General features: G+C 39.3%; 1 protein-coding gene across 2 annotated transcripts; it reads left to right on the top strand.

Moving 5' to 3' along the window:
- Positions 1 to 1012: 1012 nt before the first annotated feature.
- slc16a3b (solute carrier family 16 member 3b) lies at positions 1013 to 12727 on the top strand. 2 transcript variants are annotated; one of them, XM_053639600.1, is made up of 5 exons: positions 1013 to 1205; positions 7968 to 8215; positions 8450 to 8593; positions 8742 to 9518; positions 9621 to 12727. In XM_053639600.1, exons 2-5 carry the CDS (start codon positions 7993 to 7995, stop codon positions 10031 to 10033), a joined length of 1557 nt encoding a protein of 518 aa, XP_053495575.1. In that variant the 5' UTR covers positions 1013 to 1205; positions 7968 to 7992; the 3' UTR covers positions 10034 to 12727. The 2 variants fall into 2 exon arrangements, with proteins under 2 accessions (XP_053495575.1, XP_053495574.1); XM_053639599.1 differs by having other exon boundaries at positions 7965 to 8215.
- Positions 12728 to 14454: the final 1727 nt, after the last annotated feature.

Genomic DNA, 14454 nt, shown 5'->3' with positions numbered 1-14454 from the left:
GCCACTGTGTGCCCAATATGTATGTATATTTACTGTAAAAACACACACACACACACACACACACACCAAACACCTGAAATTGTAACGGCCCCTGTGGGTCTCTTCTTGTAATTTCTTTCTTTCTATTGGTGTGTCTAGTGGATACCATTAAGGACCAATAATGGTAATGTTTTTAATGGTTTGCTGATTATTTGTAATGTTATTTGTATTGGAAACCATTAGAATTTTTGTGATGATTTATATTGTGTGGGTTTTTTTTATGGTAACAAAATCAGCAAGACAGTGCAAATGTGCTTTGAAAATACAGTAAGCATCCCTGCATTAATATTATTGGCCTGCTTCATTAAAAAGATTCTTTTACATTTATCTTGATACCTGATCACCATCCACGCACTGAAAGCAGGCCTTCCCTTCTCTGTCATACTGCCTCATACACACACAACTTGGAGTCAAACACACCTCGCAAGGTTCACACTAACGAACAGCACAGATGTTGAAAAGAGCATTTTGATTAAGCTATACTGCAAGAGTATATGCATCACAAAAAGAAAAAAAAAGGGAAGAAAGAAGAGAAAACCATCAACGACTCATATATGCGAGTCGGCTCTCAAAAATCACCTTAAAGAGTCGGATCAAAGAGCCGAATTGTTCATGAACAACACATCACTATCAGTCTCTACCTGCCTGATATCACGTAGCCCTGGGTGCTCTGCTGTCGCATAGGGAACATATAGCAAATCCCAACGTGATGAATGGTGCCTTCTTGATGAAACATTTGACAATGATTATAGATTAACAGATCATTAAAAAAAAATAATAATTCACTCGGAAGTAATTGCTTAAACATGTCAGACAATACACATTAAAAAATAATAAATGGGTCAGTGAATAATTGATTGATGCACAGATGCAGACGACCATTTTATTCACAAGCACGAGTTGTTCCAAGTCCTCTTCAATTAAAAGGAGAGCGAGTGAGAAAGGGGAAGTAGAGGAGGGAGGAGAGCGGAGGGAGGAGGGAGGAAAGAGGTGAGAGAGAGGAGAGAGGAGGAGGAGGATGCACGTAGCAGCGTTAGAAAAGCGCAGCAACTAAGCACGTCCGCATTCTCCTTACTCAGGTGTCTGTGGAGCCTCGCCGAGCCTCAGCACATGGGAAAAGAGCTATGCTTCTGAAAGGAAACATTTATCAGCTGAAAATCGACACGGTAGGCTATTTGCGTATACTTTTAGTATTTCCTAGCGTTTGCTTGTGTACATGTTGTCCAGGCTGAGCATGTTCCATGGCATTTTACTGTAAGCGTAACAGGTCAAGCAGGATGAATGAATCACAAGTCATCTCTATTGGCATATTTATTATTCTGCCACACTATTTATAAGCTGCTATGTATTTCTGAGTGTTTCTTCAACGGTCACCAATTAAGAATCTTTGAGCTATTTCGTATTTGAAACATCGCAATTGGTTGGTTTCTTGTAGCCTAATATTTACAAGCTGTTCCGAATAGCCCCAATTAAAACAGCTCTAATTATATAGGCCTAAGCTATTTTTATTCACACTGCCGTTTGATGTCGATTGATTTTGATAAGCCTGTAAATGAACTGAGTAGCAGGTTGTAACAAACAGCGCATTTGCAACTGTGTTTCAAAAATGATGCGCAGTCATTTCTAGGTTTCCTAGAATAACTTTACTAGAGGAGAAGTAGTACCCCAATCTAGTCACGTACACTATGACGTGCTGTGGTCTTCATCCTACCCAGAGTTATTCCATTACATGCTTGTACATTTGACATCAACCAAAAGAGGGTTTTTTTTCTTTCTTCTTTTTGCTAGATGTAAGTTAGATGGGAGTTTCAATTAAGTAATTAGTTGATCCAAATCTAGCAGACCTACACAAAATGTACGTTTTGTCAACTTTAACATGTTTAATGAAGACCCATATGCTTTGTTTGTCTGTTTGTTTCAATTTATGTAAACTAATAGTCATGCTTTTTAATGTTTATTTTGGGATCCAAGCTTACTACTTGAAATATTAGACTTTTTTTTTTATGTCATACTTCTCTGCTAAATGGAAAATGAGGTAGATAAAAGGTTTGTTGTAATTAACATGTTTTTCTCAAACGCAAGAAAGATGAATGTTTGTTTGAATGGAAAAATCTAAATATAAGTATCGTGACTCTGTCTAATTGTAGACTTATAAACAAGATTACTAAACTGTGCCATGACTTGTTGCTGAGCTGGTACCCTCAAGGGCTCTTTTAGACAGTTTGTCTGTATCTTTTCTGTAGAATGGTGCATGTAGTACAGCTTTACTCAAAAATGTAATCATGGTCCAATTATTATGGTACTGTAAATCTTTTATTTTTTTATATATATAAGTGCAACTGGAAAGGAATGACTGCTTTACATGTGTTTCTGTGCTCATCATTATGCACAAATTGAGAACACCCACCTTTCAAGTGTTTGTTAACATTGACCTACTCAGCCAACAGTTGTCTCTTTGGGAATGCAGAATGAACGCACGCACGCACGCACACTCACTGATGTCTAATTATGGAGCTAGTGCCAAATAATATCACAGTTCTAATTTAGGCTGAGTAAAGTCTTTGAGTGCTGGGGGAAGGTTAAATAGTGTTTATCCATACTCCCACCCACAAAAGCCCCACAAGATATGCAGCCATGGACGCCGTAACACTCACGTGTGGAAAGACTCCAGGGAGCAGCTGGGTAGGTTCTTAATGCATGTTAACTGCCTGCTTTACAACTGCTCATGTGTGTTAATCATTGGAAATCCTCTTGCATTTGTAGTCATTAGCCATAAGTATGTAGCCATATGTAAAGTTATAGTAAGTAACAATACAGTGCCCTCCATTAATATTGGCACCCTTGTTAAATATGAGCAAAGAAGGCTGTGAAAAATTTGTCTTTTTTTTTTATTGAAACTTTTGTTCAAAAAAAGGTACAAAAATACTCTGCTCTCATGGATATCAAAAAACTGCAAACAGAACACAGGTTTATCATAAAAAATCTTTGTTAAATATAGGTGTGCAACAATTATTGGCACTGTTTTTAGTAAATACAGAGAGGTAGCCATATGGAAAAGTACCTCATGCCCATGGTTAAATAGGATAGTGGCTCTTTAATGTTTTGGGGCTGTTTTTCTGCCAGAGGACCTGGACATTTTGTTCGGTACATGGCATCATGGACACAGATATTAAATGCAAACCTGACTGCCTCTGCCAGAAAGCTTAAAATGGGCCGTGGTTGGATCTTCCAGCAGGACAATGATCCAAAACCTGCATCAAAATCAACACAAAAATGGTTTACTTACCACAAAATCAAGGTCCTGCCATGGCCATTGCAGTCCCCTGACTTGAAACCCATAGAGAACCTGTAGGGTGAACTGAAGAGTGTCCATCATCGTGGACCTGGAAATTTGAAGGATCTGGAGAGATTCTGTATGGCGGAATGGTCTCGGATCCCTTGCCATGTATTCTCCAACCTCATCAAGCATTATAGGAGAAGACTCTGAGCTGTTGGCAAAGGGAGGTAGCACAAAGTATTGATGATATATATTTATTTATTTATTTATTGATAAAGCTGTGTTTTGTTTGCAATTGTTTGATATCCATGAGAGCAGATTGTTTTTATATATTTTTAACAAAAGATCAGAAGGTTAAACAATAATTTCTCACAGGCTTCTTTGCTCATGTTTACCAAGGGTGCCAATATTAGTGAAAAGCACTGTATACTGACACACAATCAATATAGTTTACTCAAGAGTGTTGAAGGGAATTTCACATGGGTTGTTCCAATGACAGGATGTTTGTCATAGATCATGTTCCCCACACTGAGCTCATGCGTAATAGTGGACTAACTTGGAAGAGTGTTAAAACTGGAATATTTTGTAACAGAAAAGGGACCGTTTCAAATTAAGCATCTCTGTTTATACCATAAATGTTTAACGTGCATGTGTGTTTTACATTTGGGACATTTATTTAATTAATATGAAAATGCTTCATTATTCACTTACCCTGGTGAAAGTTTCAAAATGTAGCTGTAGTTGGGACTGGTTGGGTATCCATTACCATGTCACTTTATGTTGTACATTTAGTGCTCTCGCTCCGTAGTAATGGAACAGATCTTGAGGTGCCACGTGCTTTCCTGATGTACAGTGACCTCCACTAAAACTGGCACCCTTGGTAAATATGAGCAAAGAAGGTTGTGAAAATTTCTTTATTGTTTAACCTTTTGATCTTTTTTTAAAAAAAAATTCACAAAAATAGTCTGCTCTCATGGATATCAATCACAAACACAACACGGGTTTATCAAACAAAAAAAAAACTTTGTGAAATATAGGTGTGCCACAATTATTGACACCCCTATGAATTCATATGAGATATTTGAAGTATATTCCCATTGAGATTTTTATATAATATATATTATATTATATTATATTATATTATATTATATATTTTTATATATATATATATATATATGCAACCATGACTTCACAGGGGTATAAATATGAGGTAACGCATGGGCCAAATTCCCTTAGTTATTCATAACAATGGGTAAGATCAAGGAATATATGATGTGTGGCAAAAGGTTGTTGAGCTTCACAAAATGGGAAGTGGCTATAAGAAAATAGCACAAGCATTGAAAATGCCCCTTTCCTCCATCAGGGCAATAATTAAGAAGTTCCAGTCAACTGGAAATGTTATGAATCAACCTGGAAGAGGACGCGTGTCTATATTGTCTCAATGCACTGTGAAGAGGATGGTTCGAGTGGCCAAAAAACTCCAAGGATCACAGCTGGAGAACTGAAGGAGTTAGTTGCGTCTTGGAGTCAGAAAGTCTCCAAAACTACAATCCGATGTCACCTACATCACCACAAGTTGGTTCAAAGGGTTTCAAGAAAAAAGCCTCTACACTCATCCAAAAACAAACTCCATTGTCTTTAGTTTGCCAGACACTACTGGAACTTCAAATGGGATCGGGTTTTATGGTCAGATGAAACCAAAATACAGCTTTTTGGCAATAAACACCAGAGGTGGTTTTGGTGCATAGAGAGGTGGCCATATGGGAAAAGTACCCCATGCCCATGGTTAAATATGGTGGTGGCTCTTGTTTTGGGGCTGTTTTTCTGCCAGAGGCCCTGGACATTTTGTTAGGATACATGGCATCACGGACACAGATATTAAATGAAAACCTGACTGCCTCTGCCAGAAAGCTCAAAATGGGCCATAGTTGTTGGATCTTCCAGCAGGACAATGATCCAAAACCTGCATCAAAATCAACTCAAAAATGGTTTATTTACCACAAAATCAAGGTCCTGCCATGGCCATCCCAGTCCCCTGACATGAAACCCATAGAAAATCTGTGGGGTGAACTGAAGAGGAGAGTCCACCAGCGTGGACCTCAAAATGTGAAGGATCTGGAGAGATTGTGTATGGAGGAATGGTCTGAGATCCCTTGTCATGTATTCTTCAACCTCATCAGGCATTATAGGAGAAGCCTCTGAGCTGTTGGCAAAGGGAGGTAGCACAAAGTATTGAATAAAATTGTGCCAATAATTGTGGCACACCTATATTTAACAAAGATATACATTTTTTGATAAACCTTTGGGGTTTTTTTTGTTTGTTTTTGTTTTGTTTTGCAGTTGTTTATCCTTGAGAGCAGAGTTTTTTTTTTTTTTGTTTGTTTGTTTTTTTTAAATTTAACAAAAGATCAAAAGGTTAAACAATGGACAACTTTTCGTAGCCTTCTTTGCTCATATTTACCAAGGGTGCCAATATTAGTGGAGGGCACTGTACACTGTGTTCCTTCAGAGAAAATGTATTTATATTATCACTATTGTGGGAAGTTGCCTAATGTTGTTTTTAACTTAGGGGGGAAAAAAGAAATATATCACAGAGGTGGTTGTATTTTTAATAGAGGGAGTTCAAGGAAACAATGTTTGATGAGCAAAGTCCAATTAACTGTAATTATATGGGATTAGTATGGATATGTTCTGTGACAGACCATGTTGAACAAAAAGTAAATGCAGACAGAGCTGATGTGCAATATAATTGGGGGGAAATAACTGAGGTATGATGGGCAGAACTGTCCCTTCATTATTTTATTTGATCTTGGTCAGAGCTGCAGTGGATCCGTAGCCTATTGCAGGAAAAGTTGGATGCACTGTCAGCATGGTCTGTAAATTCTGGCTGTAACAATTCAACTAGACACCTAATTCGAACTGCTGTTACCCTAACCTGGCAGTTACTAATGACCAATAAATAAATGCTGTAAAATGAATAGCACAGCACCGAACATGGTCTTTGTTTGTCCTGCAAGCATTGTATCTGACCACACCCATGCACCTATAGTAAAGTAAAAAACCCCAATTTGCTAGTGCAAGAAAAATTAACAGTGCACATCCAAATAATGTCTTTGTATTTGGGTACATAACTACTGGGCATAACAATCATGAGTAAATAATAAGAAAGTGGAATGTTTTCAAGACAGAAACCCTAAACTATAAGTACAGGGTATTTAAAGAGGTCATATGATGCTTTTGAATGTTTTCCTTTTGTGTGTAATGTATCTGTTTCTGCCTGTGTAAGATCTGCAAAGTTACAAAGCTCATAGTCTCCCCCAAAAGGATTTATTCTAAAAGAGAGCACTGCTCCAGACCTGCCTAAAACACCTCGATTGAAGTCCAAATATTATTTCTGCAAACATCTACTTCACAATTTGAAATATCAGCATAATTCCGCCATAATTAAAATAAATAAATAAATCATTTTTTAAAAGACATTTTTAACTGTGTCTTATACTGTCGCTTCAGGACATAAATTTGTTACTGTGCAGAAGACAAATTAAACCATTATAACATCGTATCTGAAGGTTAAGAGAATTACAAAATAAAAACTTACCACTGTGAAAGGTTCTGCTCAAGTTGTGCTTGCCTAGTTGGTTCGGACTGATCTGCTTGATCATCCACATTTCCAGAGTCTGACTCGGGCTCGATCTGATACGGTAAAACCGACGACATTATTAACTGTGTTTGATTGTTTTAAAAGCTGAAGCTTGCGATTATGGTAAGGGGCGTTACATTTCCGACACACACTATTTGTCCAGTCACAACATAATGGGTCAGCTGGCCAATCAGAGCACTCTGGGCTTTTTGGAAGGAGAGGCTTAGGAGAAACCTGAACTCAGAGTGTTTCAGACAGACTGGGAATTGAGGTACTTCAAAAATGTACAGTATGTGAAAAATATTTATTTTATTTTAAAACATTAAAACATGTTAACCTATTCTATTACACCCAATAAACAAAATGAACTTTTAAAATCATCATATCACCCCTTTAAAATAACAAAATATAAACCACACAGGAGGACAAAAAAAAATTACAATGATTATCATTGATGGTAGTTTGCTAATGATATATTGATCTGAATCTTTTAATGAGTTGTTCAGCTCCTGGGGCACATCAGAAATGAATGGACAGCTAAGCCTCTCTGAGCCACATCTCACATAAGCCATGAACTGGCTAATCACGTGTCTGTGTGGTCATATGGCATAATTAAGCAACAGTAATATAAAGCACTTAATGTTCTCTGTTAAATTCTGTAAGGCTCTTAGCAATGCTGAGTGGCCAACTGTTCACTGATGGTAGATAGTGTGTTAGGAAATCTGTTGGGAACTGTTAGCATTGAGAAGCACCAGTGTACATTAAGTATGTCGGAGATCTGTTTTTATTGGCATTTTAAACTTTCATTCCACTACTAATTTTGCTCTGACAGTTTTTCTCATGCACTTTCCATTTGGCCACCAAACTGGGACTGTTTTGCTCACATATAACTTTACTCTGTATGTCCATTTATAGCTGTAATAAGTTGATGAGACCCAAGGAGAGTATACTTTTCCTGTTTGTCTATGTTTAACCCTGGCTTTTCTTTTTTTTTTTTTCTTTTCATAGTAGCTTCAAGTGACTTGAACAGAACATCATGGGGGGAGTGGTGGTGGATGATGGACCCAGTGGCGTAAAGGCCCCAGATGGAGGATGGGGCTGGGCCGTGCTCTTTGGCTGCTTCGTCATCACTGGATTCTCCTACGCTTTTCCTAAAGCTGTCAGCGTCTTCTTTAAGGAGTTGATCCGGGAGTTCGGCGTGGGCTACAGTGACACTGCCTGGATCTCCTCTATTCTGCTGGCAATGCTCTATGGCTCAGGTTGGCACACTGTAGAAGTATAAAGGATGAATGAGCTGTAATATGGTTTAATTTTTAGAGCTAAACAATATTAGAGTTCATGAGGAAAAAGTCAAACCAAATGCTTTTTTTAAACATGCGAAACAGCCAAGAAAGACTGTATTGCCTGCTTATAACTAAGATAACCTGCCTTTTGAATGAATTGAAATGAATAGCTGGTCAATTAAGATTTGATTCATTCATTATTATTCACAGGTCCCTTGTGTAGTGTTTTAGTAAATCGCTTCGGGTGTCGGCCTGTAATGATGGTGGGTGGTCTCTTTGCTTCTTTGGGGATGATCTTGGCATCCTTCGCCAACAACATTATTCAGATCTATCTCTGCACTGGAGTAATCACAGGTGAGTTGTTCATATCAATACTTTCTTTTCTTTTCAAACTGTTGAACCAAATAACGGTCAGTGTGTAAACAGACTCACGATTGCAACTAAGGTTGCGACAGGCACCCTTAAGCTAATACTTTCTAATAAAATGTCGGGTCTATTGCAGGTTTGGGTCTGGCCTTGAACTTCCAGCCTTCACTCATCATGCTGAATAGATACTTCAGTGAGAAAAGACCCTTAGCCAATGGACTGGCTGCAGCTGGGAGTCCTGTAGCATTGTGCTGTTTATCTCCCCTGGGCCAAATTCTTCAGTACAAGTACGGCTGGCGTGGTGGTTTCCTCATCCTGGGAGGCCTACTGCTTAACTGCTGTGCATGTGGAGCCCTCATGAGGCCACTGATGGCACCAAAGAAGATTGAGGAAGACCAGGAAGAAGCAAAAGAAATAGAGAAAAAACCAAAACGCAAGTTGCTGGACTTAAGTGTCTTTAAAGACCGAGGGTTTGTCATCTACACCATTGCAGCAGCTATTATGGTGTTGGGTCTGTTTGTGCCTCCAGTGTTTGTCGTTAGCTATGCAAAAGAGCTGGGCAATGAAGACACCAAGTCTGCTCTTCTGCTCACCATTCTTGGTTTTATCGATATCTTTGCTAGGCCTACGTGTGGCATTATTGCTGGACTGAAGTGGGTGCGCCCGCGGTGTGTTTACTTCTTCAGCTTTGCTATGATCTTTAATGGGACCACCGATCTTATAGGCTCCATGGCAAAGGACTACACAGCACTTGTAATTTTCTGTATTTTCTTTGGTATCTCCTATGGAATGGTGGGAGCCTTGCAGTTTGAGGTTTTAATGTCCATTGTGGGAACAGAGAAGTTCTCCAGTGCAATCGGCCTGGTACTCCTGGTCGAGGCCGCTGCTGTGCTAGTGGGGCCACCCGGTGCAGGTCAGTTCACATTATTATTCGCTCTCCTATCTTACCATGATATTAAAAGGTAAAAACTCTTTAAAACAGAATTTAATTTTTTTTTTTTTTATTGGATCACAGGTTTGCTCCTGGATGCCACCAAGGTCTACATGTACGTTTTCCTGCTAGCAGGCTGTGAGGTGGTCCTCTCAGCTGTTGTACTTTGCATCTGCAACATGCTTTTTATCAAGAAGACACCTCAGCAGCCTGAGCCACCTGCCAAGATGGAGATGGCTATGACAGAAACTGAGATGGAGCAGCTCAACAAAGTTTCTCAAGATGACCAAGAGAACCATGGTGAAGGGAACGAGTTAGAGCCTAAGTCAGGAGAACAGAGTACAAAGGTGGAAGAACTGAAAGAGACCACAGAGGACCCAGACAAGCCAGAAGCAGCAAGTCAAGATGAAGGTCAGGTGGACTCTGTAGATCTTGAGCTTTCTAAAGTAGCGACCAAAGCAAATGGCGGGGTAGTGGAACCTGAATCTTCTCTGTGATGTCAGTACCGTGATAGAAATAGACTTCGACTGTTGTAAAGTCATCAGAAAGAACTTTTGTGTTCACGTTTGATGTTTTGATGTGTGCTTTCTGTACTGCACTGAGATATCTCGTGTTTACAGGTACATTGGTGGTTGAATTTCAATGGCATTTAGAACACTTTATCCGATAACATGACGGCACGAAAATAGATTTTTATGCACTCCAACAAAAACTAGGTGGCATCCGTAGTACCACAGATTTAAAGTAAGCTATGTGTACAAGGATATGTAAGCAGGCAAACTATTATTAAAGTATTGGATTAAAAATGACTCTCTTAATGGTTATTCTGTTAAACTTGCACTAGAGCGAAACAGCAACTCGGTCATTAAGTACTCAGTATCTAAGAAGGGATTAGGTGGTTCAGCAGTACTATTTAAAGGACTTGCCCAGATTACTAAATGTGCACCAGAGAGATTATTTGTATTTTAGATTCATTACCAAACCAACAGCCAGTAACCGTTCATAACCATTATTGTCAACATACTTGATCTCCATTGCACACAATGTTGGCTACTGTGTAACAGGTTCATTGTCTATCAAGCTTACGGTAAAGGATTATTTGTGGCATATGTCAGCATACATTATACCCAAACAACAATTTGCATAAAATTAGCTGCTGCAGGTGACTCAGTCAAATGCATAACAAATAAATGTCTATATGTCTGTATTGGAGACCCATTGGTTCTACTTGGGGTGACTTTTTTTTGTTTGTTTTCATTGTGTTACAAAAGTGAAGTTTTAAAACGGGCTCCTATGTATAGTTTGTGTCAGTGTTTCCAAGTGACGGTGCAGTGCAACTTCAGTCATCTACTGGTTGAAGCACATTTTAGTAGGTCGCCTCCCTTCACACCAGATTTTACTCGCATGCTCATTAACAAGCCATTTGTGAGCTAAATTATGTGTGTTCTAGCAAAAGCAAACATTAGTACTGAAGTGTCAGAAAACAACTGAACAAATACAAAGCAGTGGAGCTTGAATTAATTTTGGGATTAATAAGGAAGTGAAATCACCAGTGACGCTGCTGTCATGTAAAGGTTATAGCTTTACTGTTAGAAGCTGTGTTACAGTATTTTTCATTATTTATCACCGTTTTTTAGTTATTGTTGCTAGATATTGCTATTGTTTAGTGACTTTTTATATATATATAATAGATGGATTTTGATGTTTTGTTTGAAGTAAAAACAAAATGTCCAGCATTTTAAGGATCTACTGTTCATGACTACCTATCCAGCATCTTGTTTTGTTCAGTAATGAGACATGTCTGATGCAAGATTCTTTTGTGAACCAGCCGAGTATATGTGGTGCTTTTAGTTGATGATTTTAAAATACTTGAGAGTTGGCTGTGCCTTAAATCTGGAATGAAGTTACAGCAAACATCAAGAGGAATATTTTAAAAACGGTAGTCCTCACATGTTTCTTTTTTTTTTTTTTTTTTTTTTTACTCAAGATGCTGTGTATGTGTCTATATTTCTGTAAGATGTTGAATAAAATTCTTAACTGAAAGACAGTGCTAAATGATGCATGCTCATTCTAAGTGTGGAATAAAGCAGGTAAAGGCATGCTGTTATAGAAAAATAATCAATGGTAGGGTGGTGTGATATCTGACACAAAGGCCATTAGCACCCCAAAGTTAACTGTTCCTATAAGAGCATGTCCCAAAGTGTTTTATTCCTCCTATACAGTTCTGCCATCCATTTTTATTCTCTCTTGTAGACAAACATGCAGCTGGACATTACTGAAAAAAAGCTGAATGTGCAAAGTCCTCTGTCCTGAAGGCTTTCCCTTTATAATGAGAGGAACATAAACCTGTTAGCACTTCATTTGTGCTGTATTAGCAGGATTAGAAATACATTAGCTTTCACCTCACCTATTCATTATTACTGGCATTAGGGGCATACTATACTTGCATAATATAATAGTGTCTGGTGATTGTTACTGATAATAGTATTACTAAGGTAGTGTATGGTTTTGGATGTAGTTAATTGTCTGACCAGGCCTGCTAGTTGCCATGGTTGCAGACTGTAATAGTTGCTGTGACCAGGCAAGCTACTGGACATGACAAAGACACACACTTGAGACAGTATGTGGGAAATGCAGTTGTTTTATTATGGCTGACTGGAGACAGTGTTTTTGCCAGTAAGTGCAGTTTACTTGAAATCTTGGGCAGCGTACAAGATAAACAGAAGCAACCATGTCGTGCTGAGTAACTAAAGGAAAAAAACATGGTCCAAATATACAGAAGATGCAAAATGAGGATTAAAAAAAGCATACTGGTAAAAGAAAATCTATTGCTACGAAAAATAACAAATTCAGACAAATTACAAATGAATCACACATAGTCTTATTGTTCCTTACTGAAGTGGCTGTTGGGCAGCACAGTAGCTTAACATGTTTGCCTCACAACTTTGGAGTTGGGGTTTTGAATCCTGCCTTTGGTGCATACAGCTTGCATGCTCTCCCTGTGCTTCAAACAATGGCCTTGAATTTCCTCCATTTGTACACAATCTATCTGAGTGTGGACAATGTGGACTCTTTAGAGATGGTTTTGTAACATTTTCCAGCCTGATGAGCATCAACAACTCTTTTTTTCTGAGGTCTACAGAAATCATTGCTCATGCCATAATGCACTTCCACAAACATATGTCGTGAAGATCTGATAAATCCCTGTTCTTTAAATAAAACAGGGCGCTCACTCACACCTGATTGTCATCCCATTGTTGGAAGTCATCCGACTCCTAATTTCACCTTCAAATTAACTGCCAATCCTAAAGGTTCATATACTTTTGCTATGCACAGATATGTAATATTGGATCATTTTAATAAATAAATGACCAAGTATATTATTTTGTCTCATTTGTTAATTGGGTTCTCTTTGTCTACTTTTTGTACTTGTGTGAAAATCTGATGTTTTAGGTTATATTTATGTAGATACAGTATCTCACAAAAGTGAGTATACCACTCACATTTTTGTAAATATTTGATTATATCTTTTCATGTGACAACACTGAAGAAATGACACTTTGCTACATTGTAAAGTAGTGAGTGTACAGCTTCTGTAACAGTGTAAATTTGCTGTCCCCTCAAATTAACTCAACACACAGCCATCACACTCAAAAGTGAGTACACCCCTAAGTGAAAATGTCCAAATTGGGCCCGAAGTGTCAATATTTTGTGTGGCCACCATTATTTTCCAGCACTGCCTTAACCCTCTTGGGCATGGAGTTCACCAGAGCTTCATAGGTTGCCACTGGAGTCCTCTTCCACTTCTCCATGACGACATCACTGATCTGGTGGATGTTAGAGACCTTGTGCTCCTCCACCTTCCGTTTGAGGATGCCCCACAGATGCTCAATAGGGTTTAGGTCTGGAGATATACTTGGCCAGTCCATCACCTTCACCCTCAGCTTTTTTAGCAAGGCAGTGGTTGTCTTGGAGGTATGTTTGAGGTTGTTATCTTGCTGGAATACTGCCCTGCGGCCCAGTCTCCGAAGGGAGGGGATCATGCTCTGCTTCAGTATGTCACAGTACATGTTGGCATTCATGGATCCCTCAATGAACTGTAGCTCCCCAGTGCCGGCAGCACTCATGCAGCCCCAGACCATGACACTCCCACCACCATGCTTGACTGTAGGCAAGACACACTTGTCTTTGTACTCCTCACCTGGTTGCCACCACACATGCTTTACACCATCTGAACCAAATAAGTTTATCTTGGTCTCATCAGACCACAGGACATGGTTCCAGTAATTCATGTCCTTAGTCTGCTTGTCTTCAGCAAACTGTTTGCGGGCTTTCTTGTGCATCATCTTTAGATGAGGCTTCCTTCTGGGACGACAGCCATGCAGACCAATTTGATGCAGTGTGCGGCGTATGGTGTGAGCACTGACAGGCTGACCCCCCACCCCTTCAATCTCTGCAGCAATGCTGGCAGCACTCATACGTCTATTTCCCAAAGACACCCTCTGGATATGACGCTGAGCATGTGCACTCAACTTCTTTGGTCGACCATGGCGAGGCCTGTTCTGAGTGGAACCTGTCCTGTTAAACCACTGTATGGTCTTGGCCACCGTGCTGCCGCTCAGTGTCAGGGTCTTGGCAATCATCTTATAGCCTAGGCCATCTTTATGTAGCACAACAATTCTTTTTTTTCAGATCCTCAGAGAGTTATTTGCCATGAGGTGCCATGTTGAACTTCCAGTGACCAGTATGAGGGAGTGTGAGAGCGATGACACCAAATTTAACACACCTGCTCCCCATTCACACCTGAGACCTTGTAACACTAACAAGTCACATGACACCGGGGAAGGAAAATGGCTAATTGGGCCCAATTTGGACATTTTCACTTAGGGGTGTACTCACTTTTGTTGCCAGCGATTTA

The sequence above is a fragment of the Ictalurus furcatus genome, chromosome 13 (genome assembly GCF_023375685.1).
Source record: "Ictalurus furcatus strain D&B chromosome 13, Billie_1.0, whole genome shotgun sequence".
Taxonomy (NCBI): domain Eukaryota; kingdom Metazoa; phylum Chordata; class Actinopteri; order Siluriformes; family Ictaluridae; genus Ictalurus; species Ictalurus furcatus.
Note: the sequence above shows the minus strand (reverse complement) of the source record. Positions and strands in the feature narration are given on the sequence as shown.